Below are 13,256 nucleotides of genomic sequence, written 5' to 3' on the forward strand. Positions count from 1 at the left end.
ATCATAGAACAAATAGACAAAAATAGATTTTAATAACGAAATAGCCATTAAGGAACCAAATTTAGATGTCTAGACGAAATAGTCATAAAGGAAATTTAAATACGTGATTTCTAAAACGAAATAGTACTAATAAAAAAATAACATTATTATTTAAAATGATTTTTGACTAACGAAATACTTTTAACAAAAATTACTTAGCACATAATTTTAATTAAGAAAATACGAGATAATTAAAAATTAGAACAGAAATATATAAATTTTGAATTTTGGAATTTAGTGTTGGCTGGCTAGCCACTTAATAATTCTGGTAATTTTTACTTTTCTTGTAAATTAGAGTCGGCTGTTTAGCCACCTAGTAATTTTGATAATTTATATTTCTTTCTCTTAAGGGGTTAGGGGTACTCAGGGGTATGAAAAAATGATGATTTTCAATAATTTTTTTTTTGTAGTTAATTACTTTATTTGACAAAAATAAAAACATAGCTTTATTAGAACACGTTTCGATTTGACTTCACGAAAATTTCAAAAAAAAAAATTAATAATTCAAAAAGTTATCGCTGTTTTTGTAGAGCCCGTTCCTCCCGAAGTCCTTTGCGGTGATCATCATAAGTCCTTGGAGATTCATCTAAAATCAATCGGACAAGAAAAATTAGTTTTATTAATAGATAATCTTGTGCCTGATCGAAGCTTTTTTTTTTTTTTTCGAAATTAACAAAATGGCGGCCTCAGGAAATTTTTTTCAAATTTTCGAGAAAAAAACCGACAGTTTATTGTTAAAAAAAAATCGAAATTTTTGAAAAAAAAAAAAATCCTTCGATCAGGCACGAGTTTTTAATGTATTTCAAAAGTACAATAAATTTTATTGAAATCTACCGAGCAGTTTTTAAGTTACAGTGATCACCAGTTCAGAAAACATAGTTTTGAGAAAAACGCATTTAAAGTTTTGCTATGGATTTATGTCGAATTATAAGAATTATTTAATAACTTACACTGAGTCATCTATTCCTGGACCATATAATAGCTCTTCAGCCGACATAGCAGCTTCCAAAATATCGATTTGCTGGTGCCTACGTTGCAATCGACCTTCTCGGGTGTTATCATTAGCGCGCTTATCTGCTACTTTGATACGTGCAGCATCCATTCTTTCTGCATACCGATGAGAATTAGGCCCACAATTAAGTCCTAGTGTATTCATCAAGACTAATAATGAATTTATACCCTCATTAAATATACACATAGCAACGTATGCAGCTATTTGTACGATAGTAAAACTAGTATTTACCGTTTTTGGGCATATTTTCCATACTAGTTGGTTAAAGCTTTCATTATTATTCTGATTGAATCCACCTACACATCTTGAAAGTAAATTTTCATTACTAAGATCTTCGTATATAGGCTTGATAGCTTTTAAAACATCAGAAGGTAAAGGAGAATAATCGTGAGAAAAGGTATCAAGCTCTCCTCTTGCTTCAGCGCGCTGGTAAGAGCACCAAGATTCTTCGCCTTTTGGACACATATCATGATTCGGTTTTTCATCACTCGAGCCGTAGTGATAAAAGGTTGCCATTATAGCAGATTTCATATTTTCAACAGGAAGGAATATATTCATTTCCACAGTTATTACATGCAACTACAATTTTGAATCCCAGCCCACGTGTACTTGCTGTTTGAAACACTACATTTCCATCACATTTTTTACATTTTATAAGAGCAGAAATTGCAGTGAATACCTGAATAAAATTTATTATTCGAAATTCAGTACTGCTGTCTTCAGGTACATCATCTTCAGTGTTTTGTTTTAATTTTTTAGAAGATGTACTCTGAATACTTTCATCACGTTCGGCTGTTTTCGGATTAAAAACATTCTTTCTTTTGACTGAACGCGACTTATTAATTTTTTCAGAACTCCGAAGTTCTCTTGAAACCTTTCTAGAATCACGTCCCATGGTTAATAATTTAATTCACTTGAGAAATAATTTATCACAAAACTATCGACTGATCAGTGCAACGACTACAGGTATACTGGCAACCAAAAATTATTTTTCAGTTCTTGTACTACCTACAAATTGTGAATATATGTAGAAGGATATATATATATATAGAAGGATATATATATTTATATATCCTATATATATATATATATATATATATATATATATATATATATATATATATAATAATAAATACATTAAAATGGGGAGATATTCATGACAATGAAACCCGAAAGGTCGGTTGCTTGCAGCTGTTTCTAGCTACCTGCTCTCGAATGCCACGTAGCACCCGAGCGTCCTTTGGTCATTGTTAAATAACTCGAAAAGAATTTGTCGGATTCACTTCAAATTTTCACACAATATTTTTAAAATATTATACTTTAAGAAAATGCAAAAAAAAAAAAATCGATTTTTTGAAAATTCTGACTACCCCTAACCCCTTAATATTTACTAACTAGAAATTAACAATTTTCTTAGTACATATATAACGTATACTGTTTTAAAATTCGCGACGGAGACGCGAACAACCTCAGTACCGTATGCGGTCACCCACGCGTATAACAAAAAAAATTATAATTCCAAAGTCCGGAAAAATAAAATGATGATAAATATGACTTCGATTAATTTTTAAATTTTAAATAAAAATAATAATGTTATTAAATTACAAATAAATAAAACAAGGGTGTGCCTGGACCAGCTCCTCAGGCTGGATTAGTGCACGTAGGTGCCAGACCGTTTATACAAAACGGACAAAAATAATTTATCAGGAGCAAATTTGCGAGGATAGATCCGAGCGAGTAGCTTGATCAAAGCGGATAACAATCGAATGAAGTTAGAAAAAGTAATAATCAGCAAATAATAACCACAGTTAAATATATATAAAATAATAAAACAAATTAAATACAGCAGGGAAAGAGACCCAGGAAAATAAATACTGAGTATTTCCCCGAAAATTGTTGGGTTAAATTATTTATATAAATTACCAAAACCTTTGATACAATAATTTAAGTTTAAATATCAATTATAACCATTAATAACCCCTGAGGGCAGAATCTATATAAACTCAAATGTGCAAATTCAATTTTCAATAATCATAATCAATAATATCAATTATAATAATTTCCTTTAAATAAAAATAAAATGATCACAATAATTATCCGAATAGCCCCTTTACAATTTATAGGGGGAGAAAGATACGGCTACCCTCACTCTCATTCACCAAATTTCCGAAAATTATAACATAAACTCTTTTAAATAAATAATAGTCACTCTTTCAATAATTATTTATAGTCAATAACATATAATATCAATTACTTAACCGCTGGGGTAAATAATAACTAATAATTATATACAGAAAAGCAAAATAAATAATAATATATCGGGTTATTATTTAAACAATAATAATAATAATTATAAATAATAATAATTCCGTTTTATAATTATTATTATTGTTCAGGAATTTTCCCCCTGAACTATTACGTCGTCGACTCAGGAATTTTCTCCAGAGCCGGCGTATAGCTATAGCTATAAGTGTAGATATATATATCTATACAGCAAACTGCTGCAAGCGCGCAGTTTCTAATTTTTAAATTAAAATTTAAACAAAATATAATTATTTTATTACCAACTCTTTTTATATGCGTAAATGTATCATTCAGGAAGAAACGCAATACAAAATTACCCAAATTATTCACGTGTGTGTGATACACGCACGTGAATCTTGCGCCGCGAACACCAACAATTCCCGGGGAGGTTATCAGTGACAATACATGGGAGGATAATACAAGAGTACTTACTCAATGTCGTCTCTCGAATCAATCTAAAACTGAGACTGGAACTCAATCACCCGGTGAATTTATGTATGTTTAATCAATTAACTATTGATAACTGAAAACAACAAACGTAATAGCGACGTATATTTATAAACTTTGCAACGATAACAACAGCGTCTGCTCTCTTTGATTATCCGTACCTTTCTAAATACTTTTTGGGCCGGCCACTTGTTGGCCACCCACGTGGCGCAACAATCGCCCTTAATTATTATTATTATTGTCTTGCTCTGGGCCTATTTTAAATCAAATGAATAAATCATAAAACATTTTTACCCCACCTGAATGATACATATTACCTTAAATACATTTGTCTAGTATTTATTTATACCAAAATCATAATTTCAAAATATCTATTTAATTGAATAATAATTATTTAAACCGCATGTTATACATCGATATTGCAGGAGAAAATATCGATTTTTCCCCTCCTCTACGGTCACTATTTCTCATCTCCTTAATACTTGGATATGAAATTTGAACTAAATAAAATAAACACAATGATTGGGGCATAATGTGACCACACATTATGTCCCCCAGATAACGCAAAATAATAAATATTTCCATAATAACAATAAATATTAAATGTAATTATTTTTAAATTATAAATTAAAGTTTTGGCACACACGTGCTCTCATTCACGCCGCGCGCATGCGCGAGCAAACGCTGTCTCAGCACCGGCGTGGTAACGAAATGCCCGCGTAACCATTAAAATTTGAACTTAAATACTATTTTTAATACTTATTACTAATTAATTATAAATTTATTTGAATGGTTACGTGACACATATAAAAGCTTATAACAATGAGTGAGTTAAACAGGCCCAGCGCCAATATTAAATTTTAATACAAAAAAAAAATACAGGCTCAACGCAATTCAATAAAGAAATCTTACAGTCAACGAAAATTAATAATTCCTAAAGAAAATCTATATAATTAATAAATGAATAGGCAGTTGACCATGCTACATTAAGTTATACATAAATGAATGCAAAAGTCTAAAGTCCAGAAATTATCAGGTTGCAAAATATAAAAGTTAAATTTTTGCAATAGATAAATTTAAAGCTGTTATAAAAACTAAATTTAAATTTTTATAATAGGTGAATTTAAATTATTGTAATAAATAAAATTAAATTGTTATAACTAAAAGTGAATTATTATAATAAATAAAATTGAATTGTTATAATAACTAAAATTGAATTATTATAATAAATAAAATTAAATTGTTATAATAACTAAAATTGAATTATCATAATACACTAATGCAAAAAATTAAAGGAGCAGAAAAATTTTATAAATTTTTCAGTGATTTTTGGAAGGCTGTAACTTGGTGAAAAAAAATCGTATCGAAAATTTAAAAAAAGCATTTTATAGCTTGAAATCTCTAGTTTAGGTGTATTTTTTTCAAAATTTTTTAAAAGCTCCGATTATTGCGCAAACATGAGAAATACCGCGAGCCAAAAAATTTCTAAATTTTTTTTTTTTTCCGAAGAGCCCACGGACCGCGGAAAAATTCTTTCAACTAAACGAATGCATACATCGTTTAGCAAATTTATTCAGCTTCAATTTGGTTTTTTTTTTTAACTTCGTAGGACGATTTATCGCAGAGATATCAGCCTTCAAAATGATCCTTTTGGGTTTAATCATCGATACTTCAGGTACCAATGATCGCACAGAAAGTTGAAGGGCGGCGGTGAAAACTTGAATAAATTCCCTACAAGACCCTGTCATCATTTTTTGGAAAAACAATTTTTTTTATTTTTAACATCCATTAGAAGAAAGTACAAAAAAATGACTTTTTTTGGTTTTTTAGTAAATCAACCGCTACTCTGCAAATATCGATAAAAAAAATAATGTTGCCAGGGACTTTTTTAGCTTAATGTACCCCCAAGACCCGTGTAAATTTTTAAATTGATCTATCAAACCGTTTCTTGGGAATCATCGATCAAAGTTTAGCTAAACAATTAAAGGAGCAAGTTTTGTTCCTTTAATTGTGTAATCATAATCAAAATGAAAAAATTTTTTTTTTTCGACTTTTCTCAAATTTTTGCGTTGGTAACTCAGCAAATGCAAGGAAATGACAAAAAAAAAATAAAAAATTTCCAAAAAATGTCAAAAAAAAATTTAGAACACGAAAAACAAGTTTCAATTTTTTTTTTTTCTTCGATTTTTTTTGACATTTTTTGGAAATTTTTTATTTTTTTTGTCATTTCCTTGCTTTTGCTGAGTTACTAACGTAAAAATTTGAGAAAAGTCGAAAAAAAAAAATTTTTTCATTTTGATTATGATTACACAATTAAAGGAACAAAACTTGCTCCTTTAATTGTTTAGCTAAACTTTGATCGATGATTCCCAAGAAACGGTTTGATAGATCAATTTAAAAATTTACACGGGTCTTGGAGGTACATTAAGCTAAAAAAGTCCCTGGCAACATTATTTTTTTTATCGATATTTGCAGAGTAGCGGTTGATTTACTAAAAAACCAAAAAAAGTCATTTTTTTGTACTTTCTTCTAATGGATGTTAAAAATAAAAAAAATTTTTTTTTTAAAAAACGATGACAGGATCTTGTAGAGAATTTATTCAAGTTTTCAACGCCGCCCTTTAACTTTCTGTGCGATCATTGGTACCTGAAATATCGAAGATCAAAGCCAAAAGGATTATTTTCTGTTTGAAGGCTGATATCTCTGCGATAAATCGTCCTACGAAGTTAAAAAAAAAAACCAAATTGAAGCTGAATAAATTTGCTAAACGATGTATACATTCGTTTAGTTGAAAGAATTTTTCCGCGGTCCGTGGGCTCTTCGGAAAAAAAAAAAAAATTTAGAAATTTTTTGGCTCGCGGTATTTCTCATGTTTGCGCAATAATCGGAGCTTTTAAAAAATTTTGAAAAAAATACACCTAAACTAGAGATTTCAAGCTATAAAATGCTTTTTTTAAATTTTCGATACGATTTTTTTTCACCAAGTTACAGCCTTCCAAAAATCACTGAAAAATTTATAACATTTTTCTGCTCCTTTAATTTTTTGCATTAGTGTAAATAAATTTAAACTATTATAATAAAAAAATATTGTACATGTGAGTGTATGTGTGGATGCGCACGCACATACGCCCGCATCAGAGAGTGCCCTTACCACTTTCCCGAGGTAAAAAAAACCATAGAGAAAGGGAAGGCCCCTAAAGAGCTGTGCTCTGATGGGATACAGTCTTCCCCCAAAACAATGCACAAGATAGACCAACTAGAAAAGTATAAAAGTGTCGCCAAATAAAGAAACGCTCTCTTCAATTTCAGTTCCGGGTCAAACAGGACAATTAAATACAAGTGTTCTCTCACTTTACACTAGTTCCGTACTAGTTTAGTTGTTCTTTTACGAGTGTTCTTACACTTTTACACTAGTTCCGTACTAGTTTAGTTTTTGTATACACACACACACTTCAATTTTACGCTAGTCCCGTACTAGTACAAGTGTTTTCATACTAAGATTGACAAATATTTTACAAGTATTCTATTAATTTAGTGTAATTAAAAATATAAATTTAACGGTGAAAACAAAACTGTAACTATAAATATTACGCTAGAGTCAGTGCAATCTACTATAACAATACAAACAAAAAAAGGCCATTCGACAGCCAAAATGGAAGGTGGATTTTCCAATTAATCTATATAAAAAGTTACATACATACATATCTTGTGATACATGTTAGTGTGTATAGTCATGATATGAAATTAGGCTCGTTTTCTAAGAGTGTATTTTCGATAGAGAACTTCAGATAGTACATTTGACAAAACATAATATAGGCAATATACCAAACTAACCTTTACGTAAACAAAATATCAAAAATTTAATTAGTATGAGATCATAATTGTAATCGCTATTACAATGGCAAGACCAGTGATAGTCATAGGGATTAGAGGTACATTTGAATCATCATGAATAATAAAAAAAATACTTTAAAAACATAAAATAGCTGTGAAATTTACAGGTCATTTTGTTCACAACAAAATTCAACTGACAAAATTGTAGTATAATGGGAAATGCCTAAGTTATGTAGAATGAACACCATATTTGCAACATTTGTTGATTCCATTAGAATTTTCAAGGCCATCAAATTATTGGAAGAAATGGTCAAAAAATAAAGTTTAAGGTCATATATTAAAGCTTACTAAACAAGCTTCATGATACTTTTTACTGAAATTGTCTATCAGTTTTAGTTTTAATGTCATATGAACTTCAACAGTGAATAAAATTTGATTTTTTCGAAAAATCGTGAAAATTTCAAACAACCATTACTTCAAAACTAATTGACTGATTGAGCTTATCTTCGAATTTGATCATGATAATCTGCTATAGAATAAGTGTAAAAAATTTCATTAAGATCTGATAAGAACTGTAGTGCTATCGTTATGACAAGACCAGTAATAATCATAGAGATTAGAGGTACATTTGATGCATCATAAATAATAAAAGAAATACTTTTAAAATACAAAATAGCAGTGAAATTTACAGGTTATTTTGTGCAAAATAAAATACAGCAGACGAAACTGGATTATAATGGGACAAGCATAACTTATGTGGAATGAAAACCATATTTTCAACATTTTTTGATTTCATTAAAATTTTAAAGGCTATCAAATTATTGGAAGAAATGGTCAAAATGTAAAGATTAAGGTCATAATTTAAAGCTTATTAGTCAAGCTTGAAATACTTTTTACAGAAATTCTCTATGAATTTTAGTTTTAAAGTTATATGGACTTTAGAAGTGATTAAAAACTGATTTTTTCGGAAAATCGTTAAAATCTCGAACAGCCATAACTTCTAAACTAATCAACCGATTCAGCCCATCTTCGAACTCAACCGTGATAATTACACATCGAATAAGTGTAGAAAATTTCAGTAAGATCGGATAAGAATTGTAGACGCAATCGTGTCCGCAAAAGTCCGATATATTACATAAATATATATATATATATATATATATATATATATATATATATATATATATATATATATATATATATATATATATATATATATATATATATATATATATTAGGGTGCTTTTATTTTTGCGACTATTTTTTTTTTTTCGCTCCCATCCCGAAATTTTGTTAGAAATACCCCCCAAAAAATCCCTGAGAGTTTGAGCCCTTAATATTAATATTAAGTACTCGACCACAGCGTGTGAAGATTTCCCATTTAAAATACACGTTAACTTGGGTTTTTATTTTTCAAACTTCTATAACTCCGCGGCATTTTATGATATCATCTCGTCCAAATTCGGGATTTCCTCAGAATTAAATGCTCTACAAAAGTGCCCATTGTCGCGAAGTCGTTACTCATAAAGGTGGGGTACTACGGACCGCTAAATTAAATTTTTTCATAGAATTCTTGTTTTTTCTCTCATTATCTCATAAACAACAAGACCTACAGAAAAAATGAAAATGACAACTCATAGAAAATTCAATTTTCTACAAAAAAGGTCCTTAGCACCGAATCACTTAGATTGATATTTTTCGAGATATTAATTATTGAAGTTTACGTAGCATTGAATTCCCATAAAATGTCGAATCAAATCTTAGAAAATATTGATTTTTTATTTGACTAATATCTCAGAAAATATCAATCTGAGTGATTTGGTGCTAAAAACCTTTTTTGTAGAAAATTGAATTTCCTATAAAGTTATCATTTACATTTTTTCTGTAGGTCTTGTTGTTGAGAGAAAAAACAAGAATCCTATGAAAAAATTCAGTTTAGTGGTCAGGGAATTTTTTTGGGGGTATTTCCAACAAAATTTCGGGATGGGAGGGAAAAAAAAATAGTCGCAAAAATAAAAGCACTCTAATATATATATATATATATATATATTAGGGTGTGTCATTTCGAGGCTATATTTTTTTTTTACTGTTATACCAGAAAATCTGGTAGTATATAGAAAATAAAAAATTATGCCGCTGGGTGAAAGGGTTAAAGTCCAATAGCGGCTTAGCTTATCAAATAATTCGATTTCCCATTTAAATAACACGGGAAATTTTTTTTTTTAACTTTGAGTATTTTTAACTCGTGAACAAATTAATAGATCGAATTGACTAATACACACTTTTGTAGGAAATTGAACGCTCTACAAAAAAGGTCTCTTATCATTTTTCGATCAATCCATCTGTTCTAAAGTTATTGGAGCTCGAAATCAAGTTATAGTAAATTTCGATATCTTTCCACTTTTCCGGCAAAACTATCAGACTTATCACAAAATATCATAGTGTCTTTTTTGTAGACAATTTTATTTCCTACAAATTATTATCAGTAAAGTTTTTTCAAATTTCGCATTGTTTTCTAGTTATTTTCATTTTAATTTTAAGCTCTTGAAAAAGTAGTGTTCTGATCGATTTCAAGAGCTCGACATTGAAATGAAAATAACTAGAAATCAATGTGGAATTTGAAAAAACTTTACTGATAATAATTTGTCGAGAATAAAATTTCCAATAAAAAAGACCCCACAACATTTTATGATAAGTCTGATAGTTTTGCCGAAAAAGTAAAAAGATCTCGAAATTTACTATAACTTCACTTCCAGCTCCAATAACTTTAGAACAGATGGATTGATCGAAAAATGATAAGAGACCTTTTTCGTAGAGCGTTCAATTTCCTACAAAAGTGTGTATTAGTCAATTCGATCTATCAATTTGTTCACGAGTTAAAAATACTCAAAGTTAAAAAAAAAAATTTCCCGTGTTATTTAAATGGGAAATCGAATTATTTGATAAGCTAAGCCGCTATTGGACTTTAACCCTTTCACCCAGCGGCATAATTTTTTATTTTCTATATACTACCAGATTTTTGGGTATAGCAGTAAAAAAAAAAATATAGCCTTCAAATGACACACCCTAATATATATATATATATATATATATAAATATATATTAGGGTGGCCCAAAAAAAACGACTATTTTTTTTTTCGAGTCTCTAACGAAAATTTGTTGGTTTAAGATGTTCAAAGAAGCCTCTCTAAAAATCAGCTCAATAAAAAATTTTCAAGAGGTCGCTCACGAATTTTTAAAATATCAAAAATCATCGAAATTCGGATTTTTGTTTTTGAATTTTTTCTTCCTCGTGGCAGCAATATTTTATATCTGTAAAATTATGACTATGCTGAAAATTTTAGCTCAAAATTAAAATATTTGAACGTCGCTCAAGAATTTTGAAAATTAACTGATAGTATGTTACTAATACTTTTTGAATTAGTTTTTGTATTTTTTTGTAACTCAATTATTGTCATTTCACTTAAATATAACTTTTGCATAACCGAAAATATACAGGACAATCTTAAACAATAAAATTGGGTAAGTTTTGAATAAGCAAAAAAACCTAAAAATTGATTAAAAAAATAAAAAAGTATGTAAATAACTTATTATTTCTATTTCTCGGGTTGTATTTTTATTCATTATGATACAAATTAATGGTAAAATAATTGAAAAGGTTTGTTATTAATATTCAAGGGTCGCTCGAAAACGTCCAAGAGACAGTACTCGGAAACATTCAAAATTGTTGAGCGAGGTTTAAATATTTCAATTTTGAGCTGAAATTTTTAGCGTCGTCATGATTTTATAAATATAAACTACAGCTGCCACGAGAGAGAAGACATTTAGAACAAAAAAATCCGAATTTCGATGATTTTTGATATTTCCAAAATTCATGAGCGACCTATTGAAAATTTTTTATCGAGCTGATTTTTGGATAGGCGTCTTAAAACATCTTAAACCAACAAATTTTCATTAGAGACTCGAAAAAAAAAAAAATGCTCGGTTTTTTTGGGGCCACCCTAATATATAGATATATATATACATACATATATAAATTTTTTAACGAATGGTATATTTTAAAAAAATCTACCTAAAAACACATCCAGTTGTTGCGACCACAGGTACTGTAAATTTAAGTTATCATGTACGACAACTGAATTTCCAATTCACTAATAACTCGTGACAAAGACAAAAGAGATATTGTTACGTTTGAATTTACTGGATCTCGCCGATTATAAAATAAAATTCTTATAGTAATATTTTATTGTAAAATTCGAATTATACGAGTAAGTGTGGGCGGCTCGCCACCTAATGTCCCCGCTATAATTCCGAATTAATAATCATTTTTGTTTATACAATTAGTATCAGCTGATTAGCCACCTAATTATAATTTTAATCTCAAATATTATTGTATTCACATCATCGAAATTTTTTTTGTAGAATATATTAGTAATCTAAATTATCATATTTTATTGGTGTGCTTGTAGAGGTTGGAGGGTGGGACATAATGGTTTCATCCAAGTTGGTGCTACTAGTACTGATCACATTTAAATCATCATAAGTATTTTGACCACGAAGTATGTCACTATTATCATTAATAGTTTGATAGTCACTATGCTCACGTTTCTTCAGAAAAAAATTTTGCACTGATTCTTCTTCTTTTTAAATTTCATGTTTCAAAACCTTTGAATTCTCAACTAACGTCCTTAACGGTGCCACTATAGGTTTAAACATTTCATTTGCAGTTTGTTCCGAAGTGTCTTTATCAACTTTTAATATTTTATGTTTCTGTCTTATTGCATCACTAACTTTAGATATTTGTAGCAGCATATCTTTCTGCTGAGAAATATTTTTACACCCCATGTTTACACACTTGAATATCCTGTATGACTGTGTCAATTTGTACAGGGATGATTAATGTATACTTATAAAACAGTCAAAACCTTTTCTGTAACGTCCATTATTCAATTCGCTATCCTTATCATTAACAACAAATTCATGTTTATTATCACTTTTCTTATCATTCCAGCATGCCGAACATAAATCTTTAAATTCACTGTACGGCATATCTGTATTCATATGACCATCATATATTTGCTTTAAATTCATTTCATCTTGACGAAAAAGTACAAGAAAATCGGCATTGTCACGTATCAGATGTTTTGGTATACGTGTATAGGTTTGACAGAGATAAAAGCAATCAACGCTTTTATTCAACTAATGCGCGCTATTCACGTTTTATCATGCCTAAAATGCGAACCCTAAATGGCTGTTTACCGACTGGTGTAAAATTATTTGTCAAAACGCAATAAAGATGTCTACTATCCCGGCCATTGTGACGTAATGAAAATAAACGTAACTATCTTTCAAGCTCTTACTGAATATGGGGTAATTACAATTCCCTGTTGTTACCCATTGAGTAGCCAAGGTTGTGATGCCGAATGCTTTTTTTTCACCATGTCACTAAACAACTATTGAGACTTCGCTTTTTAGGCGATTAATAAAACGTGAATAGCGCATATGAGTTGAATAAAACTATGGGCGCAACATGTAGGTAAGTCATAATCCGTCACCTGCGATGTGATTAGCGCATCGCGCTGACACATTATGAATCACTTACCGTACTAGTTACGCCAAT

At 29.6% G+C, this 13,256-nt stretch overlaps 1 protein-coding gene across 2 annotated transcripts; it reads right to left on the reverse strand.

Moving 5' to 3' along the window:
* Nucleotides 1-400: 400 nt before the first annotated feature.
* On the reverse strand, nt 401-2,347 carry LOC130665016 (uncharacterized). Of its 2 annotated transcripts, XM_057465253.1 has the most exons (4): nt 2,188-2,347; nt 1,283-2,055; nt 990-1,200; nt 401-625 (listed from the first exon to the last, which is right to left on the reverse strand). In XM_057465253.1, exons 2-4 carry the CDS (start codon nt 1,302-1,304, stop codon nt 622-624), a joined length of 237 nt encoding a protein of 78 aa, XP_057321236.1. In that variant the 5' UTR covers nt 1,305-2,055; nt 2,188-2,347; the 3' UTR covers nt 401-621. The 2 variants fall into 2 exon arrangements, with proteins under 2 accessions (XP_057321236.1, XP_057321235.1); XM_057465252.1 differs by having other exon boundaries at nt 990-2,055.
* Between the last annotated feature and the right edge of the window lie 10,909 nt (nt 2,348-13,256).

This window comes from Microplitis mediator, chromosome 3, assembly GCF_029852145.1.
Source record: "Microplitis mediator isolate UGA2020A chromosome 3, iyMicMedi2.1, whole genome shotgun sequence".
Classification (NCBI taxonomy): Eukaryota; Metazoa; Arthropoda; class Insecta; order Hymenoptera; family Braconidae; genus Microplitis; species Microplitis mediator.

Bases quoted from the DNA above. Each gene is read 5' to 3' on its own strand.
- LOC130665016 (XM_057465252.1), bottom strand. From the start codon at position 1,609: ATGAATATATTCCTTCCTGTTGAAAATATGAAATCTGCTATAATGGCA.